Here is a 16,904-nt window from a genome sequence, read left to right on the forward strand (position 1 = left end):
AATAAATAATTTTTAAAATTTTTTATCTTGGAGATGTGTATTGTTATTTTTTAAATCTATATTAATTGATGTAGATTGATTTGATCTTTGATATTTCAGGAATTTACAGAGCCTCCTGGCATAGGGCAAAGAGTGAGAGATCCAGGGGCAAAATTCTGCCTTTGATTTCTGAGTCAGACTCTTACTCTGTGTAAGCAGGCATAAATCATTTACCCTTTCTGAACCTCAGTTTACTCTTTTATAAAAAGGGAGAAGAGACAGGTCACACTAAATGACCTTGAACATCCATTTTATCTCTAAAGCTATGACCTATCATCCTAAGATCTGGAACATGGGAACAATAGTGTTTGTGTTGCCTAATTTATTAGACTGCTATGAGGAAAGTGCTTAGGAGGGGACACAAATGTGAGTTATTAATACAATACTTAAGATAACACAAGGAAGCTATACTTTGGAGACCTGATTTGGCATCCTATTGCCCTCCTGAAACTCCATCCTAGTGAAAGCATCACTACCTTGTACAAACTCAACTCAAATAAAGGAGTTATATTCTCTGTGTGTGTATCTTTTTCAGGTTCATACTTTCTCCTGGGTGGGAAAGTAATTAAGTGTTTTGGTTTAAAAAGGGACTTTTATTCTAGCTCCAGCTGGGCTAGAATAAACAAAGATCTTGTTAATGTCAACAATGACTTAATTAAGCAAAGTAGGTGACAATGTCAATAACAACTTGAAAGCAAGATCTGCCCCTTCCCAGGGGTAATATCAAGAGTTGACTGTACTTTAAATAATCAGAGTATTAATCAACAACCTACTGGAACCAATAACTGCACTTGGTTACTGAAGACAATAAATTCCCATTTCAAAGGTAAGTTGTATTTTTTGACAAAATTAAAGCCTTCTGGAGGTCTGTCATTAACAAACTATTTTTAAGAGACCTGGGTATAAATACCGCTTGTTTTTGTACTTTAAAAGGGGGTGGGGATGGGAGAACGGTGTCAAGACACTGGGATAGAATTACACTACAGAGCAAAATGGTAGAGGAAAGGGTCATTCATCTTTCTGTAGAGTCAGAATGACCTTTCACAAACAGAATCACTCTTTTAGAAATTTTTCCATCTGGATACTTTTTCCTCTAGTCTAATCCCATAAAACATTATTAAAGTGACCTTCCTAGTTAATTAACCACCAAAAATCTTCAAAGATAGAATTTCCTATGAGAAAGAAGCAAGAGTGTATTAACAGGATTTTTGACTGCAGTCAAAGGACTTGGGTTCAGATCTTGACACTGCTTTCTACATGATCTTTGGCAAAGTAATTAACTTATGTGAGCCTTCATACTTCTCTCCTGCAAAATGATAACATTGGCCCAAAAAAGTCCTTTTCAACTATAAATGCTATGATAGGTCCAAGTTTAAATTGCTATTTACTAAAACTTAATATAGTTCACCAAAACAATCTCAATTTTAAGTGGAAAGCTTTATCAAAGACACCAAACTTTTTAACACCTTGCTCTATGACTCAATGATTATGCAAGAGGGATGTTAAAAGTAGATAATAAGAAAACAACCAACCATCTGGCAAATCCAGTTGTTAAGACTAATGAGTATTCATGTTTAAACTATTTTCTTGTATATAATTAGATTCTCTTGAGTAACAACCTCTGACCAAGAAAATCTTTCAATGGAAAATCAAACTCTAGTAAAATATGAGTGTAGAAGCATCCATGTTAATCCTATGGGCATCTGTAAATATGACTGATTGAAAAATGCAGTTCATCAGTATCCAGAACTCCTCAAAAGGACACCATTGACATGTACTTCCAACACATCTACCAATAGTCTACTGGACTGGAAATGGATGTTTTATACTTATTCAGATCAAATATTTGACTTAAATACAAAAAAGATTTGTAAATATTTTTTTAAAGTGGGTAGGACCTTAAAAGAACATTTATCCTGAACTTACTAATAGATAAACACTCTAAGAGAGGATGCTATTTGCCTAACAATGGGCAGATATTTAGTGATAAAACCAGAAGTAGCACCCAACTCTCTCATCATCTCCCGAATTTCACACAAAGAACCATTTTGGAAAACTGTTAATATCCACCCACATAAACCTGGCTCTACTTTCCCTCTCTATCTAAGAGTCCAAAGACTTGAGTTCAAATTCCTGCACTGCCTAGATAATTTTGAACAAAACAATTAACATCTCTGGGCCTCAGTTTTCTCACCTGGAAAATGACTAAGATGACTTCCAGCTCCTAATCTATGATCCTAAGAGCCTATGACCTTTCTCAAATAAATTAAGAAAACTGTAAATTAAATCATCCACGACTACCTATTATTCAAATAAATTCACTACTATGCTATAACAAAGGCAAACAGACTCAGATAAAAAAGCCATTTTCTTTAAAAATATATATATATAATTTACTGAAGGCATTTTTTTTTAATCTCAGCACTTTTTTCCAAACTTGTGTTATGACATAAACTCAAGGTAAAATGAACAATTAGAAAAAAATCCATTTTAACTCATGGTAAAACGAACTTTAAAAATGCAAGCATATCCATCAAAAACCAAGGACCTTTCTGCAAATGGCTTCAAATAAATATTTTAAAGATACATTTCATTTTATAAAATGTATGTAACATTTGTTATGTTACATATATAACAAGAATACCAAGAAGTAAATCTGTAACTTTTCCGATCTTAGTTGCAAACCCATACCAATATTCCTTCTCAGGACTATGAAAGCCTTTATTATGCTTTCAGACCTATTAATTAATTATAAAGTCTTCATTCCCTTTCCTTAACAAAAGTTCAACATTCTGACTTACGCAATCGCTTCAGGTTAACAGTGGCTCAGTGCAGGAAAAGATTTGACCTTGTTCTTCAATAACTGTCACATTTCTGGTGTTCTTTTTGAAATCCTTGAGTTGCCTGATGTAAGAATTTAATTTGAATCTTTCCTCTCTTCTTCTCCACCCAAATCACAAACCGCCGCCATTTGTTTTTCTAACTAAAGATGAAAATATTTGTTCTGCCTTCACTGTTCCAGTCTGTCCTCCTGTAATCACATTCCTGATCATTTAACTCTATAACTCTTATGCCTCCCCATAACAGCTGACCTGAAGCTAGGGATCACTCATGATGGAAGAGTGCTCCTAAACAGCAATGGGGCACCAGGTGGGCAATCAACAAACAAGTTCATTAAGTGGTGATGAGAGTCTGGCTTTTCCTTTTTTATTCTCAGATTACCACTTGAAAAATAACTCGGCTACCGATATTCTTTCGTGATGACAGATTTCAGTCTTACGCTGACTAAAGACTTGGCTAATGTTATTTCCAAAGAGACTACCAGAGAACCCAATTCTGTATATTTAAATATATTCCACTTCAGTACTAAGGCTTATTGTTCTACCTTGTTTTAAAATGAAATTTTGAAATTTGAGATAGTTCTGGTAAATGTATGAGTAAGAGTAGGTGAAATTTACTTTGGAACTAATAAAAAAAAAAAAAAAAACAATGCCAAGGTTTTGTGATCTATACTCAGAAAAATCACATTGACTTACAGTTCAAAAAGACAGTTAAGATGCCTAACTTCCTCCATTCTGAACTTCAGAAGGATAAAAGTATTCCAAAGATTTTTTTTAATGACAGTAAAGCAGAGGTTTGGTGATAGTTCCCTTTGTTACAAAGCATTAACTCTTTGTACTTTATTCAGGTATATCTCTCAAGCTGGACTACTGCAGCAGCATTATGTACATAATGAATACAGCATTCATCCTTCACAGTTTTCCAAGGAACTAGGAGAGGAATACCTTAGAGTAAACTCTTTGTTGGTAACCCCATTCAGAATAAGAGCTGCAGAATACCAAAAATCATGAAGATATATCTTCCTGCTTGCGTCTTACCAGTAAATATTTTTCCTCTTTCCCCCTCCAACCTGAAGATCATTCCAACATTCTCAATGGATTTTCAGTTATTATGTACAGGCAGCAATTAATCACAAAATTTCAAAGATCCATGACATTTCCACAGAGAGCAAATCGGCACAAAACTTGAGATCCAAGAAGTGCAAAGAAATAACTTACCTTCAGGTTCTAAGGTGGTGTCCTCAACTAAATTGAAGGAGGGTCTGGCTAGGGAAAAGGTTGCCATGGTGACCAAGACCAGGCACATGAATCGACCCCAGCTGACCATCTTCACTGTGCCAATCCCGGGTCCTTTTCCATAGTTCCATGTGGACATTAATCCCATCTGAACACCTCTAAACAAGCATGGACCACAAGCAATGCCTTCAGCCTTCAAAAGGCTCAGAAATGTGGCTGCTATTGTGGCTGCTGCTGCTGCTGCTACTGCTGCTTCTGCAGAAGGAAAGAGATTTGGTGTGTCAGTGAAATCATCCTGAATGCCAACTAAAAATCTTACCTTAAATCTAGAGTGGGAGGATTTCTCCAATATGGAAAAAAAAAACGGAGTTACCATTCACTATCTATGAATTATTTCCATCATCACCTTAGGTTCCCCCAGTATTTTTACAATTCGGTTCCAAAAAAAGATTGGGATTTATACCAATCATTTAAAAGTTAGATTATTTCTCCCCAAAAATCTGAAATAAAAGAGCATCTATAGGTACCCTAAAAGAGAAGAAACAAGCAGAGAGGTATTTCAGTTATTCACTGTTTATTCTTTTTATCACTTGGAAATTTTGATCTTTCTCCATCACACCTCTCTTCCCTAGAACAAGAGAAACAATCCTGACCTTAGTTTCAAGGGCAGTACAAGCAGCAGCTACAAAAGAAAGTTAAAAATACTCCAGTTGGCATAATAGGACTTGTTAACTACTCTTCCTTCAACTTTGTGCTTGGTAACAATGGAAATGTGAAAAGCACTGGTTACAGACACATTTTTGCTGGGCAAGCAACCAGTCTAGAAGAACAGAATGCCCTTCACTTTGGACCGAGGAAAAGCAAAAGGTAAGAACACATCCGAATAAAAACAAATGTTTGGAAGCCTCAGAGAAAACATTTCTATCAGTTTCCTACTATTCATAAATTAGTTTCATAGGCAGATGTTTAATTCAGTCTTTCTTCAAACTGGCTACTTAGTGAAAAGTATAAGGGAACAAGCCATCTATGACTTCACCATCAAGAGTCAATCAATGCCCACTACCACAGGTAACGGTACCTCACATTTATTTAATATTTGGGATTTGCAAAATACTTTCATTCTTTATTTCATTTTATCTTCATCACCCACACTGTAAGTAGATACTATTATTACCATAGAATCACTGATCAAGAGCTGCAGAAGAAGGTGGAGTCCATTGATTCCAACCACCTTGTTTTACCAATGAAGAAACTGAGGCACATAGCAGTTAAGCAACTTGATTAACGTCAATCTGATATAGTTGTCCATGGTCACTTAGATAGTCTCAGAGATAGTTTCTGAACTCAAATGTCCTGATGCCCAATCTAGTTCTCCATTCACTAACTGCTTCTTACCAAAAATAGCCTACTCAGGGGAAACCTTTGACCTGGATGAAACAAATTGACAGACTGACATAATCTAAACATATAAGTAACAGAGAAGCCAAGACCAAAGAGTAAACAAACAGAAAACCCTAAATCATTTCTATTTTTCTGATTCACCAATGTTGATCTAGGATTTGATCAATAATCTAAGGTGAGCAACTATTTTCTGAAACTTCCAAAATGGCAATTGTAAAGAGGAGCTCCACTCAGTCCTATATTAACCTTCTCCTGTAGGGTATTTATGGAAGAGTGAAATATTAACAAATTACTTTGCTTTTAAGCAATCTTCTCAAATATTCAACCTAGAACCAGACTATCCCTCATAGGAGACACCCAGCTGGACTATCTTGATCTCTATATGCCTCAGTTTCTTCATCAACACTTTACAATCTCTTTCAGCCCTAAATCTGTGATATTATGATAATATCAGCATTGACCTTACAGGCTGGGTGATGAGTAAGAGACCTGATTTCCAATAAGCCTCTGACCCTATTGTTAATTGAAAGAGTTAAAACCAGTCATCAAAGTCACTGGGCCTCATTTTTCTTCATGTATAAAATGTGCAGCATTATATCTGCCCTACCTCCCTCTCAGGGTTATCATATAGAACAAATGTGCTAGAAAGTGCTTTGTAAACTATAAAGTGCCATGTAAACATAAGAGAACATTATTGTTGTCCAACAAAGGGTCAGAGCTAAAGCTAACCACAACTTCAGAGTTCAGAGATTGTGAATCTCTTGGAACATACACTGTGCACTTTTTCTGCATTCTATAGATAATGATCCTCAAATTAAGGTTTTAAAACTACAGAGCTTTCCCCAAAATTTCTCATCAACTTGATGATACAGTTATGAAATTATATTCAACAGTGCATGAGCTTTCACATAATATCCCAAATTGCTCCCATTGACCTTAACTAAAAACATTGCCACTATAAAAATAATTGCCAGAAACAATTTTAAGGAGGATACAATACTGTTTTCATGAGGGGAAATCAAAAGAACTATAGGGAGTTGGGGGGCATTTTCTATGTTAATTGTAGATTCTGCTCCCCTAATATGCGTACACATATATACACAAATACATGCACACATATACATATATACATACCTATACATATGTACATATCTGCAAATAGGTTTGTATATATATACAGTCATATGCACATCTCAGTGTTTTACATAGAGATAGATATATACCTTGGAAAGCTATGAAGATATATGAATACAAAACCCTGTTTTTTTAATTTAGTCCCATTTTAGAAAATTGCCCTTTTTTAATACCCGGTGTTTTCTGTGGCATAATTTTCAGAGTCCTCAGATTACAACTAAATATGTTTTTAAAACATCCACACATTTAAAGTGGAAGGTAAATAAGCCTGTTTACTGATGACCACAAATGTTCCCATGGTAGTTAAAAGAAAAAAGAAAAGAAAAAAAAAAACTTCCTCATCCTTCAGGACTCTGGTTTTTACAACTTTCTAACAATCTTTCACTACAATTCTAGAATTCTAGAAAAATTCCTTCAGAGCTCCAAACAAAAATCAATTTCTTTCATGCAATTATCTCTACAGAAGACTTTCTAAGATGATGAAAAGGGGCTAGTGTTCCTCAGACCTAGCAGCATCTTAGAAACACAAACTTGAAGCTCAGATTCATAGATGCCATCACCTTTTCAACCAGTGACCAATCCAGTACCTAGATGATTCCAGATTAAGCACTCATCAAAGGGACTTTCCTTCATTTTAGGGTGGCAAGGCCTATGACAACATTCAATGAAATCAAGTTCTTTCCTAGTGTTCCCCTCCAGACTTCCCAATGTATGGCAAGACCTCCTACACTGGATAATTATGTACCTCTATTTCAATGTTTGGAACACAGCCCCAGCATGCTTCTGGCCTCCACAATCCCAGCTTCCTGACTACAATACCATAATCCCTCCTGGAGTCTCAAACTCAGTGAAAGCCGCACGTAGTGTTTATTTTTCCCCTTGAAAGGGAACTCTGTCTCTCGCTCAGCCAGTACTTGGGGAGGAGCTGTCAGCCTCCAATGATTGATCGTTCTCCTGGCCACCCCTCATCAAGTCAATTTTCACCTCGTCACATACCTGCCCAAATTACTTGGCCAAACAGACGGGCAAGAGAAAGCAGCTTGGGATACAGGAGAGATGGCCCTAGTTTATCCAAGTCACATCTGAACTTTAAAAAATAAACAACTAAACAACCCACACTACATGTAAACAAGTATTAGTAAAGGACTGATATTAATAAAAGTTACCTTCATTTTTTTCCCCTCTATGACATTGCTGATTTAATTAAGTTCAATTCTCCCGAGAGAGATTTCTCTTTTGTTGATACTACGTCAAGAAAGTCAACAGAAGCCAACGTAGTGATGTACCCAGTCAGAAGAACTAAAGCTGGACAGACTTCCATCACTCCTAAGAAAAAACCTTAAGATACACGCCTCTCAGCTTCTCCTAAGGGACTCCCAGGGAGCCAGACGTTAACAAAATGCAGCAGCTAATGTAAAAATAAAATCCCTCCACACATTTAAATCTCAAAACAAGAAAGTCCCAGACTTGGTACTGCGGTCCCTACAAGTTAATTCTTGTAGACGTAATGAGAATTTGTAGGCAGCTCTGGTCTTTATTTTTTTTTTCTCTCCCAATTTCATTGTGGGATTTCTTTCATTTGCTAGCCTGGAATATCCTGTTTTTCTCCAAATCTTTCACTGCTAAAGAGGTGGGGGGAAATCTGCATATTAATTGACATTCCTGGGAGAGCTGGAGGGGCTACTGATTGCTTTCTATTCAAACTAAACAGTCTTTTCAGATGAAAATGAGTAAAGGCTAGTAGAAGATTTACAGGGATTTGGTACAAAGCAGACAATGGGGTTTTAAATGTTGATAGCTTTTCACACCAATCACATAATGGGTCACTGTGTGAAAAGATAGCTTTTGCTTTAAATATACATTTTATTCATTTGAGAAAGGGAAATTTATGGGCTTTCAAAAAAAAAAAAAAAAGTTTGTAGGAAAACACTGGGAGGATCGCGGAAGGCTCCCGCCCACCTTGGGCTCTGGGGCTCTAAGTTACTTTTGTGTCTAATTTTCCCAGAGCTCCTCTAAGCCTCACCGCCGCTGCTCCCCATGGGCACCCCTGGCTTTTGGCTAGTAAATTCAGACTCCATGTGCTGGGCGAGCGTGTCCCTCTCGGGGAAGAGGATTAACACACAAGTTTTCACGTTTGCCATTTCAACACACTCCCCTCCCCTCCTTTGCACTAACGCTAGCGGGGGAAAGCAAGAATAAATGAGTTGAGCCCTCCAGTCCCTTCCCATCTCTGCAGAGGGAAAGAGTCCGTCCCAATAAGTCTAGCTCCCGTTCGGTCCGCCCCGTTGCCCTCTCCGCCCTCATCGTCCAAGGGAGTGGTGCTGAGATTTCCCGGGAAATCCAGGCAGTCGAAGGGAAAATCTTTGAATTCTCTATAGCCCAAGCGAGGGACACTTACTCGGGCATTAGAACTAACGCAGATGAAAAGAATTAGCTGGATAATAACTGGGGATGTGGGGCGGGGAGGGGGCGGAGAGAGTAAGTGATCCCTCCGGCCGGGGCGCAAATAGTGGGGTGAGGAGGGGGGAGCGGCGGCGGCAAGTTCATCTCGATTGATCCTGGATGGGGATCTCACGTGCAGGAACCACAGAACTAAAAGGATCCCAATGTAGCAAAAGCGCCGCCTCTGCCCTGGTCCTGCGCTCCCGCCGGCAAACACTTTGGGGGGAGGGAAGGGGGAGAGGTGTCTGGGTGCATCCTCACTGCCTTTCCAGCCTCCGCGCACCGCCGCTCGCTAAGTCGGAATCTAAAGCGCGGCGCCACAGGAGGGGGGACTGGGGGAGAAGCCAGACTGCAGCTTTGACAGGGGAGGCGTGGGGAGGAGGGAAAGAGGGGAACCTGGAGAAGGAACGAGCTGGACGAGGAGCTACTCAGCTTCAGACAACTACATTTAGTCACCAATCCCTGAGCCAGAACCATCTCAGCCTGCCCGAGTCCTCGCAAGCAAGCACGAGAAGCAAAAATTCAGGGGAGTGGGGAATCAGCCTCCCGTAGGGCTCCCCACCCCCAGCCCCACAACCAGAGCTCTTCTCCGGGCCGCCGAGGCGTCTCTCCCTCCGGCTTCTACAGTTCCCATTCGTATCGGTTCGGCTCTGATTTGGGCAGCCCCAGTACAATTACCTTGAATGGCAAAGCTCCGAGAAAATGCGATTTGCCCCAGCAGCAGGCGCGTAAGTACAGGATGAATCAAAGTGACGAACCCCGGGTCCCTTTGGGGGAAAACTCAAGGGGGGGGAAACAACCAGAAGAAAACAATTGTCCCTCAGTTATCCTCAGTTCGAGGTACTCAAAAGTTGGATGCAAAACTCAGGTTATGGAAGAGTACAAACATGACTCCTGTGATCCGCAGGCAGGCTTCAGATTGAAAAAGGAGGAAAAAAAAAAAAGAAAAAGAAAAAAGAAAGAAATCAGCCCTTAAGTTTCATCAACAAAACTTTTTTTCCACTTCTGAACAGTTAAAGCTTGTCCGACACATCCAGCCTTGGAAAAGCAAAGAGCAGCTTGCAGCCGAAAACATCGCTCTCTCTAAAGAGACGTCTCAGCTCCAGGTAGACTTTCAGGCAGAATTCCCCGTTGGAATCTTGAAAGCTTTGTCAAGTCTAAGATCGCTTTTTCTCCGGCACATACACACGCACACACATACACACACTCCCTTCTCTCTCTTTCTCTCACTCTCTCCTCTCCTCCCTTCTCCTCATCAGGTCACTCCCCGCCTCTGTTGAAACCTGAGCCATTTCCTGGACAGCTCTACCCGGCTCTTCCAATCAGATTCCTCGCCTGCAAATGTTTAACTGTGAGCTCTCCGAGGGGATGCTCGAAGAACGCCCGAGCTCCAGGGTTGGACTCTCAGCATTCTCTTTGACAACGCCTCCAAGTGGCACGAATTCACTCGCAGGCAAGAAAAAGGGAGACTTGATAAAATCTGGACAGAAAATAAAACAATATCTTGTATTCCTAATGAGTGGCCCTTGTCTTCCCACACCTCAGCCCTACCTCCCCAAGTGAATTGTAATGACTGGCAGTCAGCTTTAGAGGCATGTTTTATTTTAAAGTCAGAACATGATGGTGATTCCGACGTGAACATTACACGGAAAAAAAAAAATTAATTCCCTTAATGATTTGCTATGCTATTATTGAGGTGGGGGGAGGGGATCGACGCAACTGAAAAAGTGATAGGATATAAAGAGGAAAATTTTTTTTCTCCAGGAACTGTAATTTTAATCCTGTAATCAATTAAAAGAAATAACCTCTAACGAAATTATCCCTACATACAGTACCTGTACCTCCTCTGGTTCTAATCCCCAAGACTAATTAAGAAAGTAAAATTGTAGTTAAATTCCCTGTTTAGGCCATGTCACTAACTTGCTAAGTAGACTTTAGGCAAGTCAAATGACTTGGATTAAGAGGTTGTTCTAGGTGGTCTCTAATCACCCTCCCAGCTCTAACGTTCTATGATTAATTCATTTTGCTCTTCACTGGCTCATTTGGCTTAATTTCTCAGCAGCCTGGGTAAATGTGGTACTTTATTTTTGCTTACTAGGAGGAAGGTTCTGTTTTTTCCTAATTCCCATCCAATTCATTTACTGTGTTTTGCTTCGAAACCTATTTTTTTAAGGGAAGGAATGTTTTTGAGGCCAATGGAATATGTGAAGAAGAAAAAAACAAATAGTAGTCATTTTTTACCCCTTAATAGAGGCTTCAGAAATGCTTAAAATATTTCACAAGCTTAAAAAACATACACTATACAGAAGTCATTAGAAACTGTAGACTTCTAACGCTACACTTGGAGGAAATTATTTTTCTTCATGAAGCATCATACATTGTTTTTGTTAATTTTTGTCAATATATTCTATCACTAGGATCCAGGCAATAGAATGATTGGAGTTCTTTCACCTAGGAAATCTTTAAGCTCCTTTTTCTCTTCCTCCTTTTTCCTTTTGTTCTTTTTCTTCCCCCCTTTTTCCTCCTCCTTCTTTTTTCTTTTTCTTCTTCTTCCAAAAAGATACCTTAGTATTTCTGTCTGCCTTCTTTTATCAATAGGTTTCCAAATTCTTATACTTTTATTCCAAAAGAAATGTGGGTGGAATTGTATTCTACAATGCTTTACATTCTCCACAGATTAAGAGGGAAACACACACACACACACACACACACACACACACACAAAGAGGGAAACACTGTTGTGTTTGGGCTATATTTCAATTTTTATATTTTCCCATCCATAGGTATAGCCACCAACCATTGAAAATACTGTTAATACATTCTCATCTAAATTAATGGCACCAGAAGCTACACTACCTATTATCCATTCAACAATAGCTTTATATGTTCTCTATAGAAAGGAAACATTTCACTAAAAATGACAAATAAGGGTCCCTATTTTAACATCCCAAAGAATTTCTCAGAATTTATTTTTTTCTGCAGATGAAAAGATACCCCTCTATCAATAGTATCTTATTCACTTTAAAGTGACCAGTTTTCTCTCTGTGTGTGTGTGTGTGTGTGTGTGTGTGTGTGTGTGTGTGTGTGTGAAGCTAACAGGAAAGCCCACAACATCAACTCTTTAGCTTTTAAGAAGTTTAGGGGTTGGGAGGAGGGAAAGAACAGAAGCATGTTTGGAATTTAAGGAGAAAAAAATCAATTCTGTCATCATATTTAGGCTTCAAGTGACCTCAGTGTGTCTAGGGAACCTTTCACATCAGTTAGGCTGCTGAATGAGAGAATAATCTCTTTACAGTTTTTTCTCCCTCTCCTTAAAGTGGCTGGAACTTTTTTTTTTCAATCTGCCTCCTGTGAATGGTGCTGCTAATAAGCCTATTAATGAGGTTCCACAGAGGAGTGTGAATAGGTAAATCAGTCCCAATCTGTTGAGGTTCAGGAGCAAGGGCAGTGAAGCCATCAAGAACTAAAGGTGACAGTTTGTGCTGAAATAGGAACAACAGCTCCAGGTTTCAGCTGAAAGAAAAGACAGACAAGGCCCACATTCAGAATCCTTCTACCCCCTACTGAGCCCTTTTTTCTTTGCAGTTTTTACCCTTTTACAAAGTGTCTTGAGTAGTCACCCATTTTTTTTTTCAAAAGCTCTTGAGACGCCTTCTTCTTTTTTTCCTCTCTAGTAATGATACCTCAATAGAAAAGAAGGAAAATGAGGACACCAATACTTCTCTGCACTCTTAAGTTTTAAGAAGCAAATTCTTCTGTCTTTTACTGTACAGGCTACAGAAAAAAAGAAGGGAAAGGCAGAGTAAGGGGGACCTTAACTGTTAAGCCTTTTAAAAACATCTCAATTTATTTTGCGGCTATTTTCTCTTAAAGGGGGAGTAGATAAATAACTTGATGTTATTTACCATAAAAATTACAGACACATAAATGATGAATGCTGTCCTAATAAGTTCATTAAACAATATTTAATTTCATTGATATATCTTTTAATATCAAGTAAAATCTCTGTAAAATCAAACTAAAAAGACAAGAAATATTGTGATATTTGATCTCTAGATTTGTTTTACTCAAGTGTGAAATCATAAGATGGGTAATTTAAGCAGCTAAGTATTAGGAGGATTATAGGGGTAAACTGGTTTGAAATGACATGATATTTCAATAAAGTAAAATTACCAATCGCTAAATTCCAATATTGTTGAGGATTATAAATGTAAAATTAAAGAAGCAATTTTGAGGTCATTTTTTTTTAATCCCAAAAAGCTGTTTTTAGAACAAATGTGTTTCACCTGGTAATCATGATTTTTTTTTAAATATTTGGATAACTATCCTTCAGTATAATTAGAATTCTTTGTAATACGATTTATTTTGTTTTATATATTTAAAAACATTCTGAGGAGTTGGTAGGCTCCACCAGACTAGCAAAGAAGTTCATGGCTCGAAGAAAGTTAAGATCCCTTACTCTTGGACCCAGGGACACTGGCCTTCTGGTTATTCCATGAATAACAGGCTCCATCTCTCAGCTCCAGGCATTTTCTCTGGCTGTCCATGCCTGGAATGTTTTCCTTTTCAATTTGGTCTACTGATTTCTCTGGCTTCCTTTAAGTCCCAAATAAAATCCCATCTTTTACTGGAAGTCTTGCCCAACCCTTCTTAATTCTAATGCCTTCCCTCTGTTAATTACTGTATTTTCTATTTATCCTGCATATAAATTACTTTATGTATTTTGGTTTCCATGTTGTCTCTCCCCATTAGATTGTAAACTCCTTGAAGTCCTCTTTCTGTATTCCCTATTAGCACAATACTTGGCACATAGTAGGTACTTAATAAATGTTTATCTATTGATTCTGTTGTGATGACTTTCAAGTTTTCTTCTTTAGGGATAAAAATAAAACCCTCATTTAGGCTTATAGATCAAGACCTTGAAGATACTAGAGTAATAATGATGATGCTTTTTGTTTTTTGTTTTTGTTTTTGTTTTTAGTTGTGTCTGACTCTTCATAACCAGAGTTGAGTTTTTCTTGACAAACATACTGGAGTGATTTGTCATTTCCCTCTCCAGCTCACTTTGCAGATGAGGAAACTGAGGCAAACAGGTTAAGTGACTTGTCCATTGTTACACAGCTAAGTGTCTGAGATCATATTTGAACTCAGGGAGGTGAGTCTTCCTTACTCCATTTAGCTGTCCTGAAAGAACTGGGCACTATCTTAGAGGCCATCTAGTCCAACCTCCTCCTTTTAGAAAGGAAGAGCTCAGGTAGGTTTTATGACCTGCCTAAGGCCATATAGCTAGCAAGTGGTAGAGAAAAAAAAATGGATAAAATTTGGCTAACTTGACAGTCAGCATTTTTTAGGTTGAACCTCTGATTCTCATGAGGACAAAAATAAGGATCCCAGAGGTTAATATAACTCCCTCTACAATCATATAAAAAGTAAGTGGCTGATGAAACTTGTTCCTCTGATTCTAAATCCAGAATTCTTCTTATACTAACATGTAATCAGTTGGCATTTTGGCCAGAGGTGAACACATCCTTCTTCCATCTACCTCTCCAAAAGATTAAAACACTGAGAAAATAGTCCTGAAAACCCACTGAATGGTGGTGTTCCTGACATCAATAACAGCAGCTGCCAGACATCCCAACTCTGCCCCAGACTGGAGCTACAAGACACTGATAGTTCCCTTCTGGAGGCCCTAGGTCACTCTAGTAATGGTCACCTCTGCCGAAGAGCAATTTTCCTAGAAAATGACTGAATAAAAGCCACAGATGGCACTATTCCAATGCACATGATTGGTGGGGAGAAGCAGATGAAAGAGCTTGTTTTAGCTGATAGACTAATGACCTTGAACTTCAAAAGAGAGCAATGATTCATGTGGCATGTTAAGGTTTGAAAACACTCTCACCCTAGGAGTGAGAGGCCCAAGGTCACCAAACTGGTTAATAGTCCAGCTGGGACTAGAACCCAGATCTCCTGTCTCCCATGAAAATGCTGCTTCCACATATAATATATTTTATATAATAAAAAGTATATGTAATATGATATATTCTATGTAATATAAATCCTATGTAAGGTAATATATTCTATTAATACAAATTCTATATTATATATTCTATATCATATAAATTATAAGTAATGTAATATATTCTCTATATTATAAATTATATGTAATATATTATATTCTATATAATATAAAAATATTAGTGGTCATTTTTATTGGGTTTGGACAGAATGATCAACAAATCTGATTGTTTTCAAAGGGGGGGGGAAATACATTTTTTAGTTGTCTACATCAAAATGCCCAAATTTACAGTATTATTAATAATTCTCCATGATGCCAAACATAAATCTTTTAGCTTCCTTATGTACAAAAATCATTGTTTCCCCTAGCCATTAATTTTAATGTATTCTCAGACTATCTAATTAAAGGGACTAGTGGCACTGTGTGTCTGGTTGTTCCTTATTTACTGAAAACTCTGGATATTTGAAAGTGTCTTCTATTTCCTGGCCCACTTCTATTCAAAGTACAATTTATAGTAACAGCAGTAGCACTCATACACACTGCAGAGAAAAAAAAATATTCCTGTTATTTTAGCCAGTACTGTGCAAGCAATTGAAAAGAGATTAATGATGTACTGTTTCCCCAGATGAGAATGCCCTCCTTGCAACCTACCCAAATGTTATCTTTGCATCCTTCAAGGCCTAAATCAAGACCAACCTCTTCATGAATCCTTCTCTGATTCCCCCACCCTCTTGCATCCCTCTAGGCAGCTGCAATGGTTTCTCTATTCCTTGAACATCTCTAATCCTTACTGTTTAAATCACTCACATGAATGATATTTATTACACATAATAAACAAGAATGTGATAACACATTAATTATACAATGTGTCCCAAAAGTCTTAATGTAATTTTAAGCTATTAAAACTTATTTATTAAGTTTTAATCTTAAAACTTCATTAAGATTTGGAGACATATAGTACCTGTTATTTGAAGTTATTTGTATGAATATTACTTCCCAACAAGTTTGCAAGACCCATGAACTCAGGACCTTATGCTTCTCCATCCCTCACACACATTGCCCAGCATGATATGGAATATAGGTGGTGTAGTAGGTAGAGTGCTGACCCTGGAGTCTAGAAAATGTCTTTTCCTGAATTCAAATCTAACCTCAGAAGCTTACTAGCTGTGTGGCCCTAAATAAGTCACTTAATCCTGTTTGCCTCAGTTTTCTCACCTGCAGAATGAGCTAGAGAAGGACTAACAAAGTATTCCCAGTATCTTTGCCAAGAAAACCCCAAATGGACTCAAGTAGAATTGGAAATGACTGAAATAATGGAACAAAAATATTCCTCTACTATACTAAATTCTCATTGGGGTATATGCATGTTTGTGTACATTTAGTCCCACACATATGTGTGTATAATGACTTTTAATTTAGTCTGCTTTAGACATTTTCTAAGTGCAGCAGTCCATAGGGGTTTCTAATAATTCTAATATTGCCAACACCGATTTATATAGCACTGTATGTCTGAAGACATACATTCAACCTTGGGGGATTGATAGGGCTAATATGATCATATCTACTTCATATACAAGATTCAGGGGAGTTAAGCTGCCCCAGTTAATGTCAGACGTAACCTTCATGTCCAGGGAAAGGAAGCATGGTATTAGGTTTACACTCAGAGGATATGTGGGACTCAATCCAGTTTCCGAACACTTATGATTTATGTGTCTTGGGCACATCCTGAGCTCCTTAGCCTAGATTTAGGAACCTTATCCAAAAAAGTCAGAATGAATTGAACTCAAGGTAGGGGA

At 38.0% G+C, this 16,904-nt stretch overlaps 1 protein-coding gene across 15 annotated transcripts in view; it reads right to left on the reverse strand.

The window, feature by feature from the left end:
* Positions 1-16,904, reverse strand: part of FGFR2 (fibroblast growth factor receptor 2) — a 163,419-nt gene that overhangs the window by 105,549 nt on the left and 40,966 nt on the right. For 6 of the 15 annotated variants that reach the window (XM_074295741.1, XM_074295746.1, XM_074295747.1 and 3 more), the window contains one exon: positions 4,098-4,370. In XM_074295741.1, the coding sequence (XP_074151842.1) occupies positions 4,098-4,263 (166 nt within the window). In that variant the 5' untranslated portion in view covers positions 4,264-4,370. Of the gene's footprint in view, positions 1-4,097; positions 4,371-9,770; positions 10,515-16,904 lie in introns of those variants that run through there. The other 9 variants (XM_074295755.1, XM_074295754.1, XM_074295750.1 and 6 more) reach the window with 6 other exon arrangements.

The sequence above is a fragment of the Sminthopsis crassicaudata genome, chromosome 2, assembly GCF_048593235.1.
Source record: "Sminthopsis crassicaudata isolate SCR6 chromosome 2, ASM4859323v1, whole genome shotgun sequence".
Lineage (NCBI taxonomy): Eukaryota > Metazoa > Chordata > Mammalia > Dasyuromorphia > Dasyuridae > Sminthopsis > Sminthopsis crassicaudata.